The sequence below is a fragment of the Vombatus ursinus genome, unplaced genomic scaffold (genome assembly GCF_900497805.2).
Source record: "Vombatus ursinus unplaced genomic scaffold, bare-nosed wombat genome assembly UNPS02014959.1, whole genome shotgun sequence".
Classification (NCBI taxonomy): Eukaryota; Metazoa; Chordata; class Mammalia; order Diprotodontia; family Vombatidae; genus Vombatus; species Vombatus ursinus.
In genome coordinates this window covers 8,859,104-8,886,185 of record NW_020954737.1, presented here as the reverse complement: position 1 = coordinate 8,886,185, position 27,082 = coordinate 8,859,104, and the positions used below count along the sequence as shown (strand labels likewise).

At 38.7% G+C, this 27,082-nt stretch overlaps 1 protein-coding gene across 2 annotated transcripts; it reads right to left on the bottom strand.

Moving 5' to 3' along the window:
- Positions 1 to 3,023: 3,023 nt before the first annotated feature.
- On the bottom strand, positions 3,024 to 9,549 carry LOC114030442 (aquaporin-12-like). Of its 2 annotated transcripts, XM_027845260.1 has the most exons (3): positions 8,934 to 9,549; positions 5,307 to 5,423; positions 3,024 to 3,300 (listed from the first exon to the last, which is right to left on the bottom strand). In XM_027845260.1, exons 1-3 carry the CDS (start codon positions 9,538 to 9,540, stop codon positions 3,113 to 3,115), a joined length of 912 nt encoding a protein of 303 aa, XP_027701061.1. In that variant the 5' UTR covers positions 9,541 to 9,549; the 3' UTR covers positions 3,024 to 3,112. The 2 variants fall into 2 exon arrangements, with proteins under 2 accessions (XP_027701061.1, XP_027701062.1); XM_027845261.1 differs by lacking the exon at positions 5,307 to 5,423.
- Positions 9,550 to 27,082: the final 17,533 nt, after the last annotated feature.

Genomic DNA, 27,082 nt, shown 5'->3' with positions numbered 1-27,082 from the left:
CTGGGCCACAGCCTATTACAACCATACTGTGTGCGTTCAGTGTTGGAGCTGTGGAATTGGCCACAATGGACAATTTGACAGCAGAGATTTCCACAAATGGGTTTTGTCTCAGTTCTTGTTTATAACTAGTGACTTACTAAACTCTAAAGCAAAGACTGTCTACTAAAGTCTAGAGGGAATACATAGCAAAAATGAGAAGCAAACTCAGGTACAATGATCTTAAATCTAATGTTTGTTCCAACATAGCAAATTGTTTCCCAAAGCCAACAGTTAAGGATTCCATACTAAAATTATTAGTGGGACCAATGACCCTTTCTTTTTTTTTTTGCATTCCTATTAAACATATTTTCACATTAGTGATGTTGTAAGTACAAAATAGAACCAACAGGAGGAACCACCAGAAAAAGGAAACAAAACTCAACAGAAGAGAAAAAAAAAAAGATAGCAATTCAAATTCCATAGCTCTTTCTTTGGATGTGGATAGCATTTCAGGAAATTGCCATAATTTAAATCTTCCTGTCCCTCTACACAAAACCCTCTATGTTGTAGCAATCCATATATTCAGTGTCCTCTGAGTCCATCGAGCCTAACATCCTAATCCATTTGGGAAAAAATGTAGAAAGAAGAGGTGAGCCAGGGTCCCAAAGGAAGCTAAGATTAGCTATGTCCATCTTTCTCTCAGTGATTTTGCTTACATGGTTCCTAGAAGATGCTCCCCACTCTTGGTAGGATCATAGATTTAGAACTGAAAGAGACCTTTCAAGATTATTCAGTCCCACTCTCCTGTTTCATAGGTGAGAAAACTGAGGCCCAGAAAGGATAAGTGACCTGCCTAAGGTCACTCAGGTTTTAAGTGGCAGGGTTGGAATTTAAATCTAGATCATCTGTCTTCAAATTCAGGTTTCTTCAGTCCCATCATCTTTCAAAGTCCAGTAGAAGTCCCACCTAACTCCATAAAGGTTCCCTGACCATCCTAGCAAGTTGAATGAGAATATTAGGAATCAGAGGACCTGAGTTCAAATTCTCAATGTGCCATTTTACTACTTATTGAATGGCCTTGGGTAAGTCACTACCCTTTTCTAAACCTTACTTTCCTCAATATTCATTTTATATTTTATATATTTATGTTCATAAGAAAAAGCACAGAGGTAAAATGGGGGAGTTAGACTACATGGATTTTAATGTTCTTTCCAACTCTAAGACCTATGATTCCATAAGGAGTGGTCAAGATGATCTCCTGGCTCTGAATTTGAAGTGAATTCTTTCCCTAAACCCTGTACCACTCATTGAACACTTAGTTTTGTATGTATGTGTCCTGTCTCTCTGACTAATTTTTATGTGTTCTTAAGGAAGGGATAATGGTTTATACTTCTTTACATCCCTGGCATCTAGCTCAGAGCATTTCTCATTGTGGTCTTTGATAATGATGATAGATACCTGGCTGCCATCTTCTGTGCTGCAATCCTAAAACAAAGATAAATTATTTTGTCCTGTTGATCTCTTGGCCTTCTCATTCCAAAATTAATTTGCCCTAACTCCCATTTCTTCTCTGTAATTTTTTTGGGGGTATCTTAAAATAGCTTTTGGAAAGGTAAGAGCCAACCCAGACCTTTCCTGTCAGAACCAATCCTATCAGTGCCAAGTACCTACTATGTGCTAGCTACTATGTGCCAGCTACTATGTGCTAACCTTCCCCAAGGAGGTTACTCCTACCATAGCATGCATACACCCAGGACCCCTCTCAGGCACCACACCCCCATGCAGGACTCATTCATACCAACTCTGAGGGAGTCCTTTCCCCCAGAACCTATCAGTCACAACCTAGAATAAAGGGGACATTTGTACTTTAAGGACAACTGTCCCACAATTCATGGCCTATAAGCTACTAATTGTTTAACAAATGGCTCTCCAGAATACCCAGGACAATCTGGGGACAGCTAGGTGGCACAGTGGATAGAGCACCAGCCCTGAAGTCAGGAAGTCCTGAGTTCAAATCCGGCCTCAGGCCAAACACTTGACACTTACTAGCTGTGTGACCCTGGGCAAGTCACTTGACCTCAATTGCCTTTAAAAAAAAAAGTTTAATCTGCATTATGAACGTTTTCTCCAACACTTCCTTAAGTCTAGGCAAGCACCAAAGCAATAAATCAAGCCCTAATTTGTAGTTTGCCGATTTCCAAAGTGTAAATACTCATGTTGAAAATTTAACAACTGGCCCTTGGGATCTAGTTGGAGCTGGCTCCAACATACCCCTCCCTATAGCCAATGTGGCCTCTCCAAGTCGCCATCCCAGCCTGTCTCCTAAGCCTCTCCACATACTAATCGCACTCCACAGGCTTAGAACAGAAAGCGGTCTGAGACAGTAATTAAAGGGGCTTAGGGAGGGTTGAGGAGACACTCTTCTCTGAGAAGCCCGACCCCTGCCCCTCTGCTTCAGGTCTTCAGACACCTTCACCAAACAACCGGGCACAGAGAAAGCAAACAGGTCCAGTCATTATTTTAATAATTTCTCCGTACCTCCAATCCTACCAAGGGCTGTTGTTTTGTAAGGAAAGAAGGAAGAGGCTCAACCTGGGTCTCACATACTTATTTTATTTAACATGTTGGTAACTGTATTTCAACATAATCAGCGTCCTTCGTAACCCTGTTTTATTTTGTGCATTTAAAAACATGAATTCTGGGGAAGGGAGTCCATGGGCTCCGCCTAATTCTCCAAGGAGACCTTGACTCAAGAAAGGTGAAGACCCACTGCTAGGGTACCTGACTGCATACTTGGTTGCTGACTGAGAACATTCTCAACCAGCTCAACTGCTTTGGAGACATACAGCCAGCCAGGGTTTCCTCGGTTCCTGTCTTTTTTTGCTGATCCATTCACCCAATAAACTGACGAGCCAAGGAAATGGGCACACCTGTCATCACAACCTAGGAGGGTCATAGGAGCACAGGTCCAGAGCTGTAAGGGACCTCAACCATCTAGTTGAACTCCCTCATTTCACAGATGAAGGAACTGAGGTCTAGGGAGTTTAAGTGACTTGCCCAAGGTCACCCAGGTAGTAGTAAGTGGCAGAGGCAGGATCCGTGCTCAGGTCCTCTGAGTCCAGAACAGCTACCGTTACTCCATTTTCTGACTGGGTTCTGCTTTCCCCCTCTTGGTACTTTTCTCCTGTTTCTGCTTCCCATTGGGCGAGCAGGTTGGCTTCCCCTTGGGCACCCGGTACTTGCTCTTTTGATAGTAAAACAGGTTCCTCTGGAAAAACCGGGGTATGTTGCCCTGATATAGTAGGACTGCCACAACCATCCCTGGAAAAAAGAAGATTTTATGGGTAGTCTAGGGAAGCCTGTAAACTCACTGTCTAGCTTGACTTAAAAAGCACTGTACCCATGCAATACAGGCCTCCCCACTCCAGGCCTCCCTTCAGAGCCTCACTGGGGCATGGAGAGGACCTGGGATTCTCAAAGGTTAATTAAACTAAGAGACCACCAGCCCGGGATGCCCAGCCAAGCTCAGCAAGTGCCAATGATGGACTGGATTGCTCATTATTTGAGGACCAGCCTAGTTCAGTTTGGGGAGGTTTAGCCATTTTTGGTCAAACAGATCACAAAAGCCATCTGCAAAGCCATAGAGAGATTACCATTATCATCTGCAGTGACAGAGAGAGTACCAACAGACGTGTTATCACAGATCCAGCCTGAAAATACTGAGGTAAATACATGTGTAAAGGATACCATCACAGAATTATTATCAGGAGCTGAAGGCCGTCTACAAGCCATCTAATCCAATTACCTCATTTTACAGATGAGGACACTGAGCCCTAGAGAGATTAAGTGACTTGTCCACAGTCCCACAGGTAATTAGCATGACATCAGGCCTTCCTCAGTAGGAGTATCCAAGGTCTCAGTGTACCTTACGTGGCTTTACTTTTCCATGAGTTAGGTCTATATTTTAATACTTCAAACTATCATTCAATATTCAGTTTGAGTCATTCCATTTTGTTCCTTATTCATTTACTAAATAGCTAAATAGGAAAAGGTGGTGAAATTATTACTCTAAATAAGGTGCTAATCATCCATGTGCCTTTTGCTGTCCATGACCCAATGAATCTAAAGATTAAAAAGGTCATAGCTTGTTGAACTTAAAATACATATATATACACACATATATAGTGATTATATGTACTTATATGTCATATACAGTCATCATATATACTGATATGTAAACTTACATATTCATATAGCTATTTATATATAGTCATATGTGTACTTATATATGGACTTGTATATATGTATATATACATGTACATATTTGTTTTATATGGTCATTATAAATACATGTTTGTATATTTAGTCATAATATATACTTAAACATGAACATGTATATATATTTACACATATTTATAGTCAAACATATAAACTCGTATGTATGTTTATATCTATGCATATATGTGTTTGTTTACATAGGATATATATTAACTTTTATGTATATGTTCATGTTTGTTTTTAGCATCACTGTATAAACATATATGTAAACTTTTATGTATTTACATATAGTCAATATATATACTTATATATGAACCTGTATATAAATTACATATATTTACTTACTTAGTCAAAGTTTTAAATGGACTTATGTACACATATATGTATGTTTTATATTGTTATATATTCTTTTATGTATACACATATGAACTTATATGCATACTTATATAGTCATCTTAAATAACATCTGCCCTGAAATATCTCTTACTATAAGATCATAGAACCATTCTATTATTATGCTGGGTTTGGAACCAGAGGATTTGGTTTCAAATCCTGGTTCTGCTACTTATTATCTGAGTGGCTGGGCAAATGGCTTCATCTCTCTAGACCTCAGTTTATTCATCTGTAAGTAATAATACCAATAATAACAATAATAATAGCATGTATATGACTCTTTAAGGTCTACAAAATGCCCTCTAAACATTATCTCGTTGTACTCATAATGACCTTGGGAAATAGGTGCTGTTATCATCTCCATTTTATAGATGGGAAAACTGAGGCAGGCAGAGGGACTTGCCCAGGGCCACACAGCCTGTGTGACCACACAGTCTGAGGTTGGATTTGAACTTGGGTCTTCCTGGTCTAGCACACTATCCACTGTACTTCCTAGTAGCCTCTAATAAGGAGGTTGGACCAGATGGCCTCTAAAATTGCTTCTAGTTCTAAACTTGTGATACTCACATTGCCAACTCTGTCCTAAACAGATTCAAACCTATGGACTTGCTCAGTTGTGAGAATTGGACCCCTGACTTCCCTTAAGCCTTTCTTACCTGTGAGAGGGCCCAAGCAATAGACCTGCATGTAATCCAGTAAAGTATTTCCAGAGCAGTGAAAAGTCACAGCGGATGCCAGGGCAGGGTTGTAGAAGGCAGAAGTGAATGGGCCGGCTGCGGAAAGAATGACCCAGAGTGACAGGGTTCTCTTGGTTCTAAGTAGCCTCCCCATGACACTATCTCAAAGAATCCTCAGGCTGAAAGCACCCTTGGACAGTGCCCCTCCCGGCCCCTTGAAGAATAGCCAGCCGTTCTAACTAACTCCTGAAGGTCATTTCAGACCATGTGCTCCACTGAGGTTTTGCTTCTTCTTCCAAGGACGCTGGCATTCAGGTGACGCCTACAAAAAGCTAGCCAAGGTCTCCCCAGTGAATCTCATCCACCTCCCTGTAGTCCTGGCTGGAGAGTTACCACGAAGAGGGGAGATGTGGAACTTTGTAGAAGACTGTCCTCGGCCACATCAGTCAATAGATAATTCAAGAGAGAACAAAGTTGGTTCTGAAGTACCCTAGTCTACTAAGCGGCCTGAGAAATCCCGTTTCCTTTATCATTTGGTCTTTCTCCCTTTTTTCTGCAATACAACAAACTAGAAAGAAAAATGTTGGATTGCACAACATTAAAAGCAACCAGCCTATCTCAGAGTATATCCAAACCAACAATCTAAAAGGAAGTCAAATTTCTCAGCCTCAGAAGACTGTTCTCTGATTCTTCCCTGAAAAGTTTTAAGAGGCACAGAGTTATGAACTCCAACCCTTCTTTCCCATACAAAACTGTTCTAACCTTGAGAGGGGCAACATGGCAGTTCCACATAACATAATAGCTAGAGTGTTGAATTTGAAATTTGGAAGCCTGGGTTAAATGCTATGGCAGACATTTACTAGCTGTGGAAACAAGTCACAAACTTTCATAGACTCAATTTCAGCATCTGTAAAATGGGAAGGGGGGGTAGAAGAGGATGTGTCTATATTTTCATTAGCAGTAAGAAAAAGCACTTTGCAAATCCTATCAAAGTACACAAGCATGAGTTTTTGAATAATCCTCTCTTGGCCCACACAATTAGCAAGCAATTAACAAAATGACTCTGATCTAGGTTTGTGCTCACCATGGTTGATATTTATTCAGGATAGGGGGTTGTGGTAGCATGTCCTTTGAATTTTGCAAGAAAGGCTGGTGGACTTGGGCTCATCCTTCCATTTTCTTTTATATTTTATAACACTATGGATACCTTTGCTATTAGGCCACAATTTAAATGGATAACCTTAGAGGAAATAAGCCAATTAATCTAATACTTTAAGTTTGGGGAAAGTTGCACTCCTACTTCTTAGAGATAGAATGGTCTAATTGAAAGAACACGGGATATAGAGTTAGAAGGGATCCAGACACCCCTCTCACTAGCTCTGTGACTTTGGGCAAAGCATTTAACCTTTGTGGACTTAAGTTTCCTTACCTGTAAAATGGAGATACTTTTTGTACATTGCATGCCTTCTTCACAAGGTTATTGCAGGAAAGACACTCTGCAGACTATAAAGTGCTGTAAAAAGACTAGTTATTTAACTTTGTATGGGTACTCCCCTTCAAGAGTACAAGGCAGCTAGCTGGTAGCACAGTGCCAGACTTGGAGTTGGGAAGTCATGAATTCAAATCTGACCTTAGATGCTAGGTGGGTGATCCTGGCCAAATCACTTAACCATCATCTGCCTCAGTTTCTTGGGGATAATAATAGCACCCACCTCCCTTGGTGGTTGTGAGGATCAAATGAGATAGTATTTATAAAGTATTTTGCAAACCCGAAAATTATATAAATGTTAGCTATCATGATGATGACAATTCATTACATTATAATAATAACATTTATTTAGTGCTTACTATATGCCAGGCATTGCTGAGCGCTTTACAATTATTATCTAATTTGATCCTCACAACAACCCTGGGGGTGGAGAGGGGGTAGTTGCTATTATTATCTTTATTCTACAGATGAGAAAACAGAGGCAAACAGAAGTTAAATGAGTTGCCCAGGGTCATGTGGATAGGGTCTGAGGTTACATTTGAACCCAGGACTTCCTGATCCTAGGCCCAGTACACTATCCATTGTGCCACTTAAAAAGGTAAATTAGTGAGTTGGCTCTCTTTTTCTCCTGTGTGTGTGTACATATATATACATATATATATGTGTGTGTGTGTGTGTGGTGTATTTATGTATGTTTGTATGTATATATGTGTATATATATAATACATAGATGTATATGTGTGTTTGACCCCCTTACAGATGGGGAAAATGAGGCCCAGAGAAGTAAAGGGATCTGTCCAAAGTCATAGAAGTAGTAAGAGGCAGAAATGGGATTGGAACCCAGGCTCTCTTACTCCAAGTACAGCATTCTCCTTCCTTTATCATTTGGTCTTTCTCCCTTTTTTCTGCAATACAACAAACTAGAAAGAAAAATGTTGGATTGCACAACATTAAAAGCAACCAGCCTATCTCAGAGTATATCCAAACCAACAATCTAAAAGGAAGTCAAATTTCTCAGCCTCAGAAGACTGTTCTCCGATTCTTCCCTGAAAAGTTTTAAGAGGCACAGAGTTATGAACTCCAACCCTTCTTTCCCATACAAAACTGTTCTAACCTTGAGAGGGGCAACATGGCAGTTCCACATAACATAATAGCTAGTGTGTTGAATTTGAAATTTGGAAGCCTGGGTTAAATGCTATGGCAGACATTTACTAGCTGTGGAAACAAGTCACAAACTTTCATAGACTCAATTTCAGCATCTGTAAAATGGGAAGGGGGGGTAGAAGAGGATGTGTCTATATTTACATTAGCAGTAAGAAAAAGCACTTTGCAAATCCTATCAAAGTACACAAGCATGAGTTTTTGAATAATCCTCTCTTGGCCCACACAATTAGCAAGCAATTAACAAAACATCGACACTTATTATTAACAAGCTAGTAAATAATTTTATAGATTTTTTTTTAGTCCCTAAACCAGGTAACTCTAACTTAGCTCCCATTGTTTTCCCTCATCCCTTACAGTTATCCCACATCCTTTCTACTTGTTCTGATGGTGTAATACTACTATCTGATTTCCTTTTCCCTCTCCCCCTGCCTCCCTCCCCAAAGATGGTCTGACTTTTTAATTAAATTGAATAAAAGACTCATTTGGTTTGGAGAATTTCATGACATCACTTGAGCTAACTGAATCATTTTCACATATTCTGAAACTAGGGCTGAAATTCACTCCACCAAAAGCTAAATATATGTAAGAATTGGTTCTTAGACCCCCTTCCCAAATGGCAAAACAAAGCTCAACAATTTCAAAGACTCCCTGACCTTCTTTTTCCGACTCTCCCCATTCCACCCCACTATATACACACATGCCACTTCCAACTACCTCTTGCTCCCTAGCACTATGCCCAAGAAAACAATATAAAGCAAATGACTGACCAAAAAAACAACTAAAATTCTCATTTCTTAAGATTCACTCTGCTTGACTCTCGTCAGACTAGCTGTCTGATTTCTATTAAGTACTGACTATTCAAATGAGTGCTTCTTTAAGTAACATTGCTTCAAGGGATAACCCTCCTCCCTCTCTCCACCCATCCTGGACTCTCAAGGAGAAAACTCTCTCACCTGTATAAGCCAAGATGGTAACAATGAGAGCCACAGCTGTCACCCTGTAGATAAAAAAACTGTGCTGAAATAGGAGGAGAGTTAAATGGAAGAAGAAAGAACAGGTGGCTTCCACCAAGGTGCCCTGGCCCACTGACGTCCGAAGGGAGGAGCTGCAGTCTCTGGCGATCAGATTCTGGATTAGATGGAAATCTGTCAACTCCCAAGACCAATAGAGATTGGTCAAAACGCAGCTAGCCTTCATCCCCAAAAAATGAGCCAACAGTTTGACAACTGTAGTCAGCAGAGAGGATTCAACCATCAGGAACTCCTGGATGGACACAGCTGGGTTGGCAGATGCACCATCAAAAGATACCCCGTGGACCAAAAAGAGGAGGAAGAGAAGAGTTAGGACCACATCTGGGCCAAAGCCGCCTCCCCAGGGCCCGATCTCCACTAACATCCTTAGTTCCAGGCAACAGGCACACAACTGGAAGGCACTTGCCAGCTCCCCAGCAAAGCTGCTGTAGATTTTCTGTGGGAGAAACATCTTGGAAACTCTTCTGGCCCCTTCACAGAGGGTCACAATAATAAAGAAGAAGGAAAGGGAGACATTCAAACCAGCCATCCAGGAATCCTCACTAGCTAGGAGAAGCGAGGGAGTGTCTAGACTGGACTGCACAGGAAATCAGGTCAGAAAACCCCACCTCTTTTAACATAGAGGTGGATGTTAAGCTAACGTGGCAAAAACTAGCATCTAGGTCCATAAGGTCAAGGAGGCTGGAAGGAAAATTCACATATGGCAAAAAGCAGGCAATGCTCACCCCCAAAACTTTTTTCCTCATCTACAATCCCATCAGCCACTTGACCTTCAAAAACTTGCTTTTCCTTTAACTAAAATGTTCCAACAGTGGAGAGCTACCTGTCAGACAGGCATACCCAGACACAGGCTACCCAGATGAGTGCTGGTGAATCACACCACAGTAACTCTACTTTTTCTTGTGCTGCCGTGGGAAGATCAGAAATAGGTTGCTCAAAGCATCGTACATCCAAACCTTAGGATTCGTTACAAATATTCATGGTACTTTCATTCATTTCTGACTCCTGGACTGTGACTCATCTGACCCTTCCTGAAATGCTGAGAGTATGATTTTGACACAAACACTGATGTTAGTGAATACTAGTTTTATGGAAGGTAGTATATGAACTCTTTCATAACCGTGGTGTAGGGAGACAAGATAGACTCCTGTTAATTCTATTCTAAAAAACCACAATGAAACTATGCTGTAACATTAAAAAAAAAAAAGCTGCTTATATTCAGATAGTGCTTTGTAATCTATAATGCACTTTTCTCCTAACAACCTAATGAGGTAGGTAGTGTATATCTTTTCACTCCCATTTTACAGATAATAAAACTGAAGCTATGCAACATGCCAATGGTCCTTTTAAATATATAAACTAGTTACATTTCTAAATGTAACTAGTACATTCAAAAATACATTCAAATTAATGTAAAAATGATTGATGTCATAGCAGGAGTGTGCTGAAGAAAAAATAGCCTTTTGGAGAGCAAAAAAGATCCTTACGTTGTTTTTTATCAATCCATTTCTAGTTTTCTTCCTAGAAATGTATTTTATGTATAACTTATTTCCAAAAAAATAGTTGGCTAACTTGGAATACATAGTTAGCATTTATGTAACATTTTAAGATTTGTAAAGCACTTTACTTTAACAACCCTGTGAGAGACTGACATCATTATTATCTCCATTTTATAAATGATAAAACTGAGGCCAAGCAACATGCCCACAGTCCTTTTATGTAACCTAATTACATTTCTAGAGAAATTATCTGAAGCATATCCAAATTAATCTAACAATGACTGGTCTCATAGCAGGAGTATGCTGCTATGGGCACCTAGGGTAGTGCAGGGGCTAGAGCGCTGGGCCTGGATCAGACACTTATGAGTTGTGTGTTCTGGGCATTAACCCTGTCTGCCTCAATTTCTCATCTGCAAAATGAGCCAAAGAAGGAAACAGCAAACCAATCCAATATCTTTGCCAAGAAAAATCCAAATGGGGTCACAAAGAGTCAGATACAACTAAAATGACTGAACTACAACGGATATACGCTGAAGCAAAAAATAGTCTTTGGTACAGCGAAGAAATTCTCACTTTATTTTTAATCAATCTGTTTTTATTTTTCTCCCGAGAAGCTTATTTTATGGATAACTTATGTCCAAAACAGAGTTGACCAACCTCAAATAAGAATAATAATTACCATTTATGTAACATTTTAAGATTCTCAAAGCATTTCACATATCTTCATCTGATCGTCAGTAGGTACCATTATTATCCTCATTTTAGTCAAGCAAACTGAGGCAGGCAGAGATTTAAGGACATGCCCAGAGATACTCAACTAATGCCTGAGTCATGATTTGAACTCAGGTCTTTCTGACTCTAGGCCCAGTGCATCATTACTTATTATTATTGTTGCCAACATTTACATAGCACATACTATATGTCAGGCACTGTGCTAACCACCTTGTAATTACTCTCTCATTTGATTTTCACAACAATCCTGGAAGGTAGATGCCATTATTATCCCCATTTTCCAGATGAAGAAACTGAGAAACAGAGGTGACGTGACTTGCCCAGAGTCACACAACTAATAAGTGTTTGAGGCTGGGTTTGAACTCAGGTCTTCCTGACTCCAGGCCTGGTGATCTATTCACTGAGCCACCTAGCTACCTCCAAGCAGAGGCCCAAGATGAACAAGTCTGAATTACTTCTAAAAGAATGCTCCTCTTGCCAAAGGTTTTCTACTTTGTTCCTTCCATAGGTCTGTGATACTGTCATTGATGTGGGTCCTTCCTCCAAGGGTATAGTCCACACCCTAATCATTTGATTTCTCCTTTTCCTCTCCCCTAAATCCTCCATGGAGGGCCCAGGCAATATGCTAAAAGCCTTCCTCTGGACCTCTTCCTATTAAATGGATATCAATGGAGTACACAGGATAGTGCCTGACTAGGTAGGTTATCCCTCATTCTCACCAGCCTCCTTTTCTAATCACACAAGTCTTTGATAACATCATGCTATTTATCCCACTTACATCTTTCTTGGCACCATGTCATGGCTTATTCACATACACCACAAGCACCTTGTCCTTTGGATAAAATGTGGCTTGAATCCTCTAGAGATGATGGTATTGTGATCTTTTTTTTTTTTTTGCTTTTGGTTAGGCAATAGGGTTAAGTGACTTGCCCAGGGTCACACAGCTAGTAAGTGTTATGTGTCTGAGGCCGGATTTGAACTCAGGTCCTCCTGAACACAGGGCCGGTCCTCTATCCACTGCACCACCTATCTGCCCCATGTGATTTGTCTATATACACAGCATCACCAGAGGAATACTGGGCTTCAAAAGATAAGCCTTTATTTTAGATAGATGGGGAACACTGAAAATACTGCATGACATTTTATGGTTAAAAAAAGAATCGGAAATCCAATAGATAGCCATTGATTAGAGAATGGCAAAACAATCTGTGCATGAATATCATGAATATGAAAAATTTTCATAAGTGGAAGACTGAAAAAAAGACTGTAAGAAGTCTTTCCCAATCCCTCTTAATTTTAGGGCACTGTATCAGTTGATTATTTCTTATTTATCCTACATTTTGCTTGTTTGTAAATAACTGTTTGCATGTTGTCTTCTCTACTAGACTGTGAGCTCCTCAAGGGCAGGGATTGTCTTTTGCCTCTCTTTGTATCCCTAACCTGCCACCCAGTAGGTGCTTAATAAATGCTTACTGATTGACTGATGGCAAATGAAGTTAAGTAGAATCATGAAAACAAGATGCACAATTATACCAACTGAAAAGGAAAGAAAGGAGAAGATTCTGGGAAGATGGCTGAGTAGGGTCAGAAAATTTCAAGCTTTCAAGATATTCCCCCACAAGAGATGAAATAGAGCCTCAGGGAGAATATTGAGCAGTAAAAATAAGAGTAGGGACAGAACAGGGGTGCTCCTGGGACAATCTGAGAAGATCTGAAGAAAAGTCCCAGGACAAGGTTTGGTCCTTGTGAAGAGTAAACACCTCAAGGCTAGAGATTGCTTTAATCACAAGCAGAAGGCCCTGGAGTTAGCTGCCTTGGCCCCAGCCACAGGAACTCTTACCCCTGGGACAGTGAGGGGATTTGGGCAACTGAGTCAGGGAAGATTGGGGGAACCTCTGTTGACAAGGAACACCAGACTGAGCTATATTGTAGAAATGCAGCTGGGGGTGAAAAGGAACCACACAGGCCCCAGTGAGTGCAGAAGCACTGGGGCAGAGATGCCGCTGGCTGTAGGCACTTACAGGAGGCTGGAGGTCTTGGGTCCAGTTCCAAGCCAGGGGGGAGAACTGAAGAAGGATCTGAGGCAAGAGACACCATCCATCATACCCCAAGACTAGGGGCGATTGTCAAAACTAAGCTAAAACAAATAAAAAAAAGGGCACAGGCAAAGGAGAAAGAATCTAACCATAGAGAGTTACTATAGGAATAGAGAAGACTAGGGTTCATCTTCAGAGTAGGATATTGAAGCAAAGAAATTCTCTTCTACCCCAAAGAGTAATGTCAAATGGTCACGTGCTCAGAAGAATTCATAGAAGTTTAAAAGGACTTTAAAAATCAAATGAGAGAGATAGAGTAAAAACTAACAAAAAAAAAAAAAACCCAAGACAAAACAAGATTATGAAAAGAAAGCCAACCAATTAGAAAAAGAGATCCAAAATCTTAAGGAAGAAAACAACTCCGGGAAATTCAGAATTGGGCAAGGAAAAGGCAGTGAAGTTGTAAGAGATCAAGAAAAAATAAAGCAAAATATAAAGAACGAAAACATAGTAGAGAATGTGAAACATCTCATAAGAAAAACAACTGATCTGGAGGACAGATCAAGAAGAAAAAACATAAGAATAATTGGACTACCTGAAAGCTATGATCAAAAGAAAAATCTTGATAAAATAATACAAGAAATAGTTAAAGAAACCATCCTGGACCATTAGAACAAGAAGGGAAAGTAGAAATAGAAAAAAATCCACTGATCACCACCTGAAACAGATCCTATGAAGAAAACCCATAGGAATATTATAATCAAATTTATGAGCAACAAAAAAAAAAATTGAAATATGGCAGTGACACAATTAGAATCACACAAAACTTAACATGGGTGACACTAAAAGATCACAGGTCTTAAAACACTATATAATGAAGACCAAAAAAACCAGAATTCTGGTCAAAAATACCATACCCAGCAAAGCTAAGCATAATCCTGAATGACAAAAATTTGGACATTTAATGTACTGTCAGACTTTCAGGACTTAGTTTAAAAAAACAACCTGAACTCAATAGAAGATTTGACACACAAGAAGAGCCAAGAGAAATATAAGATACATACCAAAGACTAATTACCAGGGACTCAATAAGGACAGACTATTTATCTTTTATGTATGTAAAATTTAAAACGCATGTCTAAGATTGTTATTAGTGACTGGGTAGTTCACAAGAAAGACTGGAGTAGAACTGAGTATGATATCACTTTAACAAGTAAAACCATTTAGGAATGGCTAAAATGAGGTGTGAGAGAAAGAACCAACATAGAGAAATTAGATGTAGAAGGAGGGCTGGTAGTTCTGGAAACCTACTTTCATCAGGAAAGAGTTCAAAAGGAAGGGAAGCTAGGTGGCACAGTGGATAGAGCACAGGCCCTGAAGTCAGGAGGAGCTGAGTTCAAATCTGACCTCAGACACAATACTCACTAGCTGTGTGACCCTGGGCAAGTCACTTAACCCCAATTGCCTAAAAAAAAAAAAAATTCAAAAGGGAACAACACATATATATATATACTCTTCTAGATATATATGTGTTGTTCAAAAGGGAACAACACATATATATCTAGAAGAGTATAAGTCTTCTAAATCCAGAAAGAAATAAAATACTAAGCGGATAGGGAGAGAGTAGAGGATAAGGAAGGGATCTTTAGTGGGGAGAGTGAGCGAATAGGTCAAAGGCGAGTATAGAAGGGTATTTAAATTTAAGGGAATGGGAGGATAGGGGAGGGATCCTTGGAGGGAGGTAGGTTAGGTAATAGGAGGCCAAGGTAGAGGGTAGAAAGAAGTAAAGTAGAGGAGTTAGGAGGGATAGGAAATTAGAGAAACGCACAAACATAAAAACAAGGCTCAGAAGCAGAATTTGTTAGGGAAAGTCTATGTCTATATATGGATGGATAGATGGATGGATGTATACATGTATGTATGTGTATATAAGTATATGTGTATCTGTATTATCTCTATAGAAATATATCCATGCTTATTTGTAGCTTGGGGGAGATGGAGGGGGGAAAAAGAACAAAGTAAAAAGTGCACAGCAGAGAACAAAAAAAAACTAACAAGGAAGCAAACACAGACAGCTCTCAACACAACACATAATACTTATTATAAAGGCTTCCTTGAAATGGAAATTTATTGCTACGCATTTTGAATGCTGTCTTAACATTCTGCTGTGCACATGCTTGTTTTTCTTATTATGTATTTAACTTTATAATATGTTTCTTTTTCTTTTCTTATTGTGTATTTAAGTTTCAGCAATAAAGTAAAAAAAAAGAAATGGAAAAAAGATAAAAATCAAAAGTGAACCCTATGTTATTATAATGACCAAGGCTAACCCTGGAGAAAAGTTGAGAAAAAGCACCTTTTCCTCTTCACTGAAGGGACTATGGCATATCCTGTCAGACATAGTTAATGTTGGTTAGTTTTGCTGAATTGCTTGTTTCTCTTTCCAAAACCTTTTTTGTTACAAGGACTGGCACACTGTACAAATGAGGGGAAGGAATATATTTAGAAATTAATGTAATACAAAAATAAGACACTGATCCAAATAAAAAAATTTTTTTGAACTACACAACTTCCAAAAGGCATTTAGTAAATTCTCCTCCTAATCAATTCTGGGCCCAGTTTGATGTTCATTAGCAGTGCCTCTCCAAGATACATGTATTGATCAACTGTTCTGTTTGGGTTGTCCATCCTGCTGCAAATCAGTTTATAAAACGCGAATTTTTCATCCATTTTTTCCCATGTGGAAAGTTAGGCTGAACACTGTGAAATGATCCTGAACTTAATGTAATCAACACAATGTCATCCAAAAACAGGAAAATCTGGAGGATCGGAGGACTTTGCCTTTTCAATTGAATTTTGTCGTTTTCCTTCTTAACAGTGGCAAGTATCTTTGGTGAGTGTTTTAGGTCTTGCTTGATATGAATAATTGCAGAGTGTTGAAGAACGTCATCTCTGCTGTTAGATCTTTCAAGATTTTGTCATATGCAGGAAGAAAACTGTAGAAGGAAAACTTTGAAGGGATCATCTTGGTTACAGAATCAAATACTTTTTGATAGTAAAAAAAAAACAAACCACAAGACAGTGGGATCTCATATTCTCTATTCCTTTCAGTAAATCAAGGGTGAATGTAAAGATGCAGTCTATTGGAGAATAGTATTTGCGAAAGCCTTCCTGTTCCCTTATCACACTTTCATTGAGAATGCTTCACATGTGTGGAGATTATTCTCATAAAGATTTATTAGAGATGAGAGTAGACACATGGATTGATAATTAATATTTCCTTGATCACTGCTTTTGTTTTGTTTGTTTTCTTCAGTAACACGGTTCATGATTTTTTCTCCTGAAAGCTTGGTGTCCTCTTCTCTTTTGAGACTCTTGAGAACCAGGACTTACTTAACACATTCAAAATTGTGTTGACTCCAGTACAAGCCTTTTCTCTTCTCGCCTTTATTTTCTTTTGTACAATTTCTACTTCTTCCTGGAGCATAATAGGACTATGGTATTAATGGCCAAATATGTATATTGGAGAGAACACAGCAAGGTCAAGTGATGAACTTGGAATAAGGAAAACCTGGATTCAGATTTCACCTCTAATACTTTTTAGCTATATGATCACAAAGAAATCATAATCTCTCTGTTCTATTTCCATAGATACAGAATAAGGATAAAAAATACTCATAGTACCTACCTCACAAGGTTGTTTGGAGGTTTAAATGAGATAGTTTGTGTAAAGTTCTTTGCAAACCTAAAGCCAGTATATAAATGCTAATTATTTTTATCATCATCATCCTTATTATTTGTAGAGAAAAAAATTTGTTATAAAGATCTTTACTGATCATTCCATTTTTGCCTATCTGTTGTCTTTCTTCCAGATTTATCCTTAAACATCCACAGAACAATCTGGCTTATCTCTCGCCAAATTTTCTGTAAACTTGTTTTTTTCTTCATTGATTCTCACTCTCTTATGAGGCAATAGGCCTCATAATCTTCCAAAACGTGCCTCCATTAGGGTTTCTGCAAAAGAGTTTCTATTCTAAACTGGTGTTGCCCTTGGCTGTCCTATCTCTCTGCTTGTCAAGAAGATCAAGTGTTTGTTGGTGATTTCTAGGTTTTCTTGATCTCACCGTAACTTGATTTATATTGGTTAGACTTTCTTGGAAAATGACAATAGTTTGTGTTAATATCTGTTCTTTTATTCATTTCCCTTTTTAAAGCATTAACAGTCAACAACATTTATTAAGTGCTTACTGTCATTACTGTTATTAGATATGGCCCAACGTTCCAACTGGCCAAAATCCTAATTCTATCATTATACGTGTTATCCAACCCTTCCAGCTTTACTTTACCTTCAAATTTGATAATAATGCCATCTATGCCTTCATCCAACTCATTGACAAAAATGTTAAACAGTACAGGGTCAAAGAATTATCCCTGGGGCATGTCACTAGAGATCTCCCTCCAGGGTGATACTCTTTCATGACCACTGCTTGGGAAATTAATTATCCTAACACTATCCATGGCTAAAGTCAACCGGAAGAACAACAATGTATGAGGCATAAAATTAAGACTAATAACAATGACAAATAAATCCTTATTTGTAAAACTTTTAAATGAACCATTTCCCCTAATCTGGGATGGGGATTTCAAGCTACTGTTATCTGATTCTTCCAAGTTGCCCATGTTAGGCAAATTTCTAAGAGATAGCTAGAAAACTCTCTAAAAAACCACCTCTTCTTCTCTAACCATGTAGGACAGGTTGCACAGTGGTAGAGGGCCAATTTGAGTTGGTCCCGGAGTTAGAAAGTTTGAAGTCCAAATATGGCCTCAGCCACTTATTGGTTGTGTGACCCTGGGCAAGGCACTTAATCTATTTGCCTCAGTTTCCTCATCTGTAAAATAGGGATAACAATAGCACCTACTTCCCAGTTGTTACGATTAAATGACATAGTAATTGTAAAATACTTAGTATAGTGCTTGACATACATTAAGTACCATAAAGCACCACAGACCCGTGTTAGTTACTATTATCATTACTATTATTATTACATTTATCAGTCAGGCATGCTTCTTTTCAAGAAGCTCACATTCTAACATGGGAGACAACCTATAAGTAACTGTGGATATACAAATGTATTTACATGAAGAGTGAAGACTTGTTTTAAATTTTCGAGTTGGTGTTTCCTCTACTACATGCCATACCTTCTCATTTTTATTCTTCCTTATAATTTGGTATTGATTTTGGTCTTGCTATAAAGGATCAATGGTCTCATGAGAAAGCTGATTCAGAAATGACTCTAACCAGTCTTTTCATGTCCACTAATAAATATAATCATCCTCTATAGCCTTATCTGGTTGTTCCTTTTCCTCACCCACCCCATAGCTAAAGGATTGCATCTAAGTAATCAACAACTCTAACATATCATTAGGAATAGCCAACTTTGTTTTTTGTTTTTGCTTTTTGCCAATTTAGAATAATTGATGGTAAGAGATCAAGCAGATAAAAATAGAAAGGATCTTCATCAAGTAGACAAGATCTCTCACCATATTCCCTCAGCAACTTTGTGTTAGGAAGCCTCAGTCTAACATAAGCAATCACAATGTAGAAATTTCAGATTATCTGGGGAGAAAAAACAGGTGCCCTGATTTAAACCATTTATTTCTACCATTTTTCCCATTAAACTGATCAGAGTTGCAAACAAGAAGCCAAATAATTAGCCTTTGTGGATTTCTGTTCACTTCTTTGACTCTATGCTTCCATATAGGTCACTTAATAATGAAATGGACCTACAGGGAGGAAAAAGACAACTAAATATTTTCCCACATGAATATGAACTTCTTGTATTGTGGTACTGCCAAGCACTGGAAGTATCATCTGTGATTCACTAAAACTTTTATATCTATCATCACACTAGCTAAGGAAAAGGATCGCCAATGTTGCCTTATAAAAATCCGAACTGAGAAACTCCCAAGCACCACAAAACTTAGATTCAATCTGCAGAGATGCTTAAACATGTTTAATATGGAGGGCGGAGGAAAGGTCAAACAAAACCCAATGAAACAACCTTCTTTTAATCCTAGAGCAGGTTTTCATTTGAACATAAAAAGGAGGTACTATTCTCCGGTGTTAGACTTGAAATCATAAAACCTGGATTCAAAGATTTTGGCTCTGGCACCTGCGTGACCTTGGGTCTCTTCACCTCCATAGATCTCAATTTACTCATCTGTATTTATGAGGTGGGGGTCTACTTATTGAACTTTAAGGTCCCGTCCAGCTTTGAATCTAGGATCTTTCCTTAGGGTTCAAATCTAATCTATATTATTTTATAAATGAGATGGAAGCCTAGATGGGCAAGTGACTGACTGGCCCAAAGTCACAGAGGTAGTAAGTGGCAAAGCTTGGATCCAAACCCAGGATCCAGTGTTCTTTCCATTATACTGTTTCTTCTCCACAGGATAGGAGTAGGGAACAACCGCTGACAAGACAGCCCAGGACCCTGAACCTAATTACTTCCCACCCAGTGCCAAGAGCCATCATGTTGGGAAGCAACTCCTTATGGAGGCGCACCCTAGCAATTTGGCTGCAGCCACTGTTACCGAAGACTCAGAAAATTCTTGCCACCAAAGTTCTTAGCACTGTGTCAAATGGTGTAAGATATGAAACAGATATGTTATCAATAAAAATTACATTAAAGGAGGCATTAGCATATACTTTGCTGCTGCCCCATGATAGGGGACTTCTTCCAGTTTGCAACCAAAACGTTCCATATGCGCTCTCCCATTAGAATGTAAGTTCCTAGGGGCAGCTAGGTGGCGCAGTGGATAGAGCCCCGGCCCTGGAATAAGGAGGACCTGACTTCAAATCCAGCCTCAGACACAATACTTGCTAGCTGTGTGACCCTAGGCAAGTCATTTAACCCTGATTGCCTCACCAGCCTCGCCTGAAAAAAACCAAAACAAAAAAAAAATTTCTTTGGGGCAGCTAGGTGGCACAGTGGATAGAACGCTGGCCCTGGAGTCAGGAGGACCTGAGTTCAAATCGAGCCTCAAACACATAATACTCACTAGTTGTGTGAATCTAGGTGAGTCACTTAACCCCAACTGCCTCACCAAAACAAAAAAAACAAAAAAAAAAGTGAGCTCCTTGAGAAAAGATAATGCAGAGTGCTTAAAAAAATGGCTTTCCCTCCATTCATACATACATTCCCCCAACTTTCCTCCAATCCAAATTTCTTCTAAATAGCAAATTTACTTTTAGTTATCACTGCACTACATGAAACCGATCCAGTAACATTAAGGCATAGGGGTTTTATAAGTTATTCCCTTTCTGATATGCCAATCAAAAGGGACCTACCTGTGCTCAAGAAAAGCATCATGTGAGGAAATTTTAGCTGTTATTCTTTAATTTACAAACTAGGCTCTAAACAAACAACATGCCTCACCAAAATACAAGATGCATTCAGCATCTGAACATCATAGTTAGCATTTTCTATAATTTTCTTTTTCCCTTTGGGCCATCTCAACTCCAAAGCTATCATCCGTTACCAGTTCTCTTTCTTATTTTTCCTCTCAAAATGCAACTTCCTTTATGCTACTAAAACTGTAAAATTTATTACTCATTAAAGTGTGTAGATTCTCTGTATGGCACACTTAAATATACAGCTGGTTCAAATTTCTTTATACAATTGTTGGATTAATAATCTCAAGTCAAGTGTAGTTTCAGTTATGTGAATCGCTGTTAGAGACGGGGGTTGTGTGTGTGTGTAATACTCCATATGAATACATATCCACGTCCGTAGCATGTGGAAGCAAAGGGAAGAATCTTGGACGTTCCCTTAATTGGCATGTGACTGTCTTCAAACTAACCCTCATTTTGAGCAGTCCCGTCCATCCTTCCTCCCATTTGTTTCGTTCTTCTTCAGTTTCTCTGCTCTACTAGCCACAGAGCACAATGCGTTCACCCCCAAAGCCAACAGATTAATAAGCCTCTGCTCACCTTGAAAACCCAAATATCCCATTTTTCTGCTTCCTTGCATGCGTGTAACCTATTTTTCAAATTCATCTCTCATGGAGACTTACTGTAACTTCAAAATGCAAGTAGAATACTGGGAGAATACCAATTGGCACTGCCAACTAGAAGCAACAAGTGAAAAATGGCTCGATGTTAAACAACTTCCCCCACGGAGTCACAGATAGGGTATCTATTTGTGACCCACGAAGATCTTTGAAAACTGAAATGAGAAAATGACTTCAGGTGAAGCAAGTCTCCCTATGGAGGCATGGAGATGTATTAATTCCATGATCCATGAGAAGCCATGAAAAATTTATTCCATGTGTGCTTTTCACAATAGAGTCAGAGAGATGTATCTGTTTCATGAGAATTTATATAAACAATCTATGCAAATAATCAAAGATGGACTTCTCGTGCAATCCATCTTAAGTATAACCTTTAAATCCTATGAGTATCAGTTTATAAAAATTCTATAAAGACTTTGAAAGAAGCTGAAAGATTGTTCCTATCACTGCCAAAGAGAAAAAGGACTATCCTGAGAAACAGTAAAGAATGTTAAAGTCTTAATCATTATTTGCAATGATTGAATTGAGACTGAGCTTGCAGATAAGTACAGGCACACCTGAGAGATAAAGTGATTTGGTCCTAGTTCAACCGCAATAAATTTAATTATCATAATAAAGCAAGTCACATCAATTCTTTGATTTCCCAGTGCATATAGAAGTTATGTTTATACTATACTGTTCTCTATTAAGTGTGCAATAGCACTGTCTAAAAGTCTTCAGTGACTTGTAATCTTTTTGCTGGTGGAAAGTCTTGCCTCAATGATGATGTCTTTTGACTGATTGGGGCGGTGGTTACTGAGAGCTGGGGTGACTGTGGCAATTTTTTAAAATAAGACAATGAAATTTGTCCCATCAGTTAACTCTTCCTTTCACTTGAATACTTAAGAGGTCATTTTAGGGTTCTTAAGTTTAATTTTAATATTGTTGTGTCTCAGGGAACAGGGAGGCCCAAGAACAGGGAGACAGGTCGGTGTTGGTGGATCACTCAGAACACATACATTTATCAATTAAGTTCTCCACAGTTCATGGCACTCCAAAAAAATTTAATAGTAACATCAAAAGATCACTGATCACAGATCACCATAACAGATAAAATAGTGAAAAAGTTTGAAATATTGTGAGAATTATCAAAATGTGACACAGAAACACATGAGCACATTGTTGGACACGGGGTTGCCATAAACCTTGAAGTAATAAAAAATGCAGTATCTATGATGGGCAATAAAATGAGGTACGCCTGTACAGACGAGTCAACTACTAACTGGCTATTCAACTGCCACTTAGCAGTGGCACTGCTTATAGCTAGAAGAGTGTTTACAGCAGTGGTGTCAACCACATACTGACTTAGAGAACCACAAATTGGTATTGCTATATTTTCATTTTGTTAAACATTTCCCAATTACATTTTAATGTGTCTGTGCTCCATCGGGGAATGTCTGCTGTTACATGTCAGTATAAGTTCTACCCCTTCGATTCAGACTCTATGCATGTGTATACACAATTATATAAATGTGTATTGTTGTTCATTTGTTACTAAAGTATACAGAGTTGGCAATTTAGACATAAATAAGAACTACAACTGAAAGTTTTCTCTAGATCATTAAAGAGTGTGGATTTAATGAACTGGAGTGGGGGTTTGAGCTACTCAATTAGAAATATTAATGAGGAATTATTTTAACTATCCGTAGATTGCTATAGGGCTATGATTAATAAATATACAGCCATTAATCAAATGGCATGCTAAGGGTGGGTTACTTACCAGTGATTCCCTGTATAAGCAGTATATACGTGTATCCCTACATGGATCATTTGCATCAAACTCTCCTCGGATGAAAGGATTATCATTTAAAATTGCATGCCTACATAAGTGGTGGAGTTGGTGCTAGAGCTGAGAGAAGACCTTCACTCTTGAAGAACACTGGTAGTTCCAGATCCTCTTTGGGAAAGGCAAACAACATGGGGGAAAGCTATCCCCAATGGCTTCCCTCCTCCCCCAAGTCCCTCATTTCCAGCTTTCCTCCCTAGAGAGCAATTTTGTTCCAAGTGAGGGTATAATTAATTTACTCTCTGAATTATCTGATATATTCTAATCTGTATTAACTTCTCCAGTTTGCCCTTTCATAGGATATACAGGCTTATTCATTATTATCATTGATGGCTTTTTGTGTAAATAGCATTTGGTAGAAAGATATCAAGTATTTTGATATAAGTGAAGCTGCATTCTTTTCTCTTTAAGGCATACTACAGAGCACAGTTTGAATCTAAGAACAAAAAAATTTCCTCTAGAGTAGCAATATTTAGGGAGGTAGACAGGTTTAATTCTAGTTCAGGATTCCTCTTTCTGAGAACAGAGTGGCCAGCCTCATAACAACCTTCCCATGCCCCTTCAGATGGGAATCAAAGAAAGGAGTGGTTGAGAGGCTACAGATCTATTCACGACTCCCTGTGAATCACATTTAGACAAGCCATGTAGACATATACCTAACCTACATGGGCAATACATATATCCCACACGTGTGAATACACAGGGACACACACAAAAGGGTGGAGGGTGCAGATATCAAGTGAACCTCACTCAACTGAAAAGGAGGAGTTGGAACACAAGTAAGAAATACATCAAACAGGGAGACAAAGGGGTATGGAGAGGGCACAGTTAAGAAAGAAGCATAAGGAGTAGCTGGGTGGCACAGCGGATACAGCACTGGCCCTGGAGTCAGGAGGACCGGAGTTCAAATCCAGCCTCAAACACTTGACACTAGCAGTGTGACCCTAGGCAAGTCACTTAACCCTAATTGCTTCATCCTGCCCCCCCCAAAAAAGGAAGCATAAAACTGAGGAGGGGATAACCTCAAGCAATATAGACATGCTGATCTACATGAAGGGTGTTGGGAGATTAAAATGGGGGAGGGAGAAGGAAAAGGGAATTTAATAGTAATGCCAAAAACAACATAGCAACATTTTTAAAATGGGGGAGGGGGGAGGAAAACGGAATTTAATAGTAATGCCAAAAAGGAGGACATTGCAATATTTTTTTAAGAGTAAAAAAGTAGAGATGGAAGCACAAAAAAGCAGGGCAGTTCTGAAAGTAACAGGTGGAATTATTATATACACTTTTGGTTTTGTATCAATTGACATGACATGGAGATTTATGGTTTCATACACAATCCTCTGTGTTTTGTTCGGTATATGGAAACACTTTTTGGAAGGAGTTAAGTTCTGAATAAATTTTAATATTATAAATCATATCATTTAAAAATAATGGGAATATATGCCCTGAAAATTTCAAAGTACAACATAAATGTTAGCCATCTAGTTCAACGCCTTTATTGTACAAATTCAGGAGCTCAGGTTGAGTGAGATGAGTAACACTGCTAAACTGGAAAGGCTTTGATTAAAGTACTCACTGAGAAATTGTGACTCACTCGACCAAGAACTAACCTAAGGTTTGGAGACATTAGCCACTAGATCATTCACTCACACACATACCTGAGGATGACACCGTCCCTGCCCACCCACCCCATCACACACACACACACACACACACACACACACACACACTCTTGCTCAAAACAAATTAGCTCAAAGAATAGTTTGCCATCTGGATCGGTGGAAAAAATACCCACACATATTAATAATAGACCTTTCCAAGTACTGAAATATTTTAGCATCATTAGTACATTTTCAGAAGTTATACAAAGTCAAAAGTGAATCCCTATTTAGTGTTTTACAGCAAAATCACTTATTCAACTTCAGTACTTTAGTGAGCCCTAAAAGCATGTAAAAGTTTAGTAGTGTTGATACCAAACTACATTTTTTTTTCTCCTGAGCAAAATGGTACGATCTCTAGGCAACGGAAGTACCTCCATAATTAAAGATATCCCGAGGGAGGAAAAAACCACCATCATTTTTACAAATAGCATAAAATATGCTTTTCCAAATGCTGTTTACCAGGAAGTTCAAACATATCCATACATAAAAAACGTCCTGCAGAGGATTAAAACTTTCTTCCTGGATTCAAATGAGGATTCAAACCACAAGTGGTTTTCCTATTCCTGCTTTTCTAACATGAAAATTATTATCAAAGGATACCTATTCAACATCCATAAGTAACCACTCTCTTTCTCTGAACTTCATTTGATGAGCATCCCTTGAAAATTAGGATAAAAGCCACAGATTACATCATAGGCACAATACTATGTACTTTTCTGGAATATCAATAACTAAAAGCATAAATGCATACTACCAGAAAGGTTTTTTTTTTAACATTATGTTCAACCTATCATTTGTCCTCATACAATCTCTCAGAGTAAACCTCCTTTAGAGTAAAAAAGAATGAGTAATACCATTCATGCCAGGAAGAATCAATTAAGCAATCCTACAGTATCCATGGGATGGACTTATAATTGGTCTGTCCCAAGTTCTAGTTTCTTTCTCATCCAATACATTCTCCCAATAGTTGCTAAATTGATATTCCTAACACAAAAATCTGAAAACATTTCTCTATTAAAAATTCTTCAGTAGCTCCATTATTTATTAAAAAAAAACCCACAAAATCCTCAGCTTAGCTTTCAAGCCCACCACAACTTGGCTCCTATCTACTTTCCTGGTTCTATTTATATTCTGCCCCTGCATGCATTTTTTGTGCTGGTCAGATTGACCTTTTAGCTGTTCCTCATACATAGTATTCCTTCTCTAGCCTCTGGGCCGTTAGACAGGTGGTCTCCCTGGTTTGGAACGTACCTCCTCACTTTCAACTTTCAGAATCTCTAGCTTCCTTCCAACAATAACCAGGTGTCACCCTCTTACAAGTCTTTCCTGATGGCCTGAATTGTTAATGTCTTCTCTCCTTCCTGAAATTTCTATTTAAAAAATGTGTCTATTTCATATTTACTGTGGAAAGAATGTTGAATTTGGAATTAACAAACCTGAGTTCAAATCCCAGTTCTCCCACTTGCTACTGTGTGACCTTGGATAAAACACTCCTCTCAGCTTTAGTTCCTCACCTGTAACACGAAAGACTCAACTAGCAGACTTCTTAACTCCCCTCCAGCCCTAAATCTAGGTTACTAAGTTTTAACTCACCATTAGCATTCCACAAGTCTAGCAGGCTAAGACAGGCACACTTTTATCTTTGTATCACCAGGGCCTGGGCAGTTGGTATCTACATTGGCTAACGGAGAAACTGTGCTCTTTGGGGGAAAAAACCAAAGAAACCAGCTACAGCATTAACAAAAACACTCCAACAGGAAACAAAATGCCCAGCACAGAGTATACATCAATTGTAAAATATGTGAAGTTCTGAAGAGCACATGCAGGTCAGTATTCAGTTTGCTCTCACGTAGCATCCCAAAAACATAGATTACAAATATCTACACATTTTACAAAAACATGCATTCTCAATACTCAAACGTGATTCTTCATGACATAATAATGCTAAACACTTTTCAAAGGTCCAAACCCATCATAGTAGCTATATAAGATGAATGAAAAGAATAAAAATGCTACGGAGTTTGCAGGAAACTCTGAATAAACGGCAATGGTCTTTGAAATTTTACTTTAAGACATTTTTTCAAGAAACAATAATTTAAATATTCAAAAGAAGAATTTTATGCTTTCTGAGTTCAAGTGAAGAATCCAGTCAACTTGCTCAGCAATTTTCTAGTTCAGTCATTTTTCAGTCATGCCCAACTCTTCATGACCCTATTTGGGGTTTTCTTAGCAAAGATACTAA

Coding starts and splice junctions, on each gene's coding strand:
- LOC114030442 (XM_027845260.1), bottom strand. CDS start 9,540: ATGGCTGGTTTGAATGTCTCCCTTTCCTTCTTCTTTATTATTGTGACC. Junction 5,424..8,933: donor TACCATCTTGGCTTATACAG/GTGAGAGAGTTT, acceptor TTCTTTCCGCAG/CCGGCCCATTCACTTCTGCC. Junction 3,301..5,306: donor TTGCTTGGGCCCTCTCACAG/GTAAGAAAGGCT, acceptor TCTTTTTTCCAG/GGATGGTTGTGGCAGTCCTA.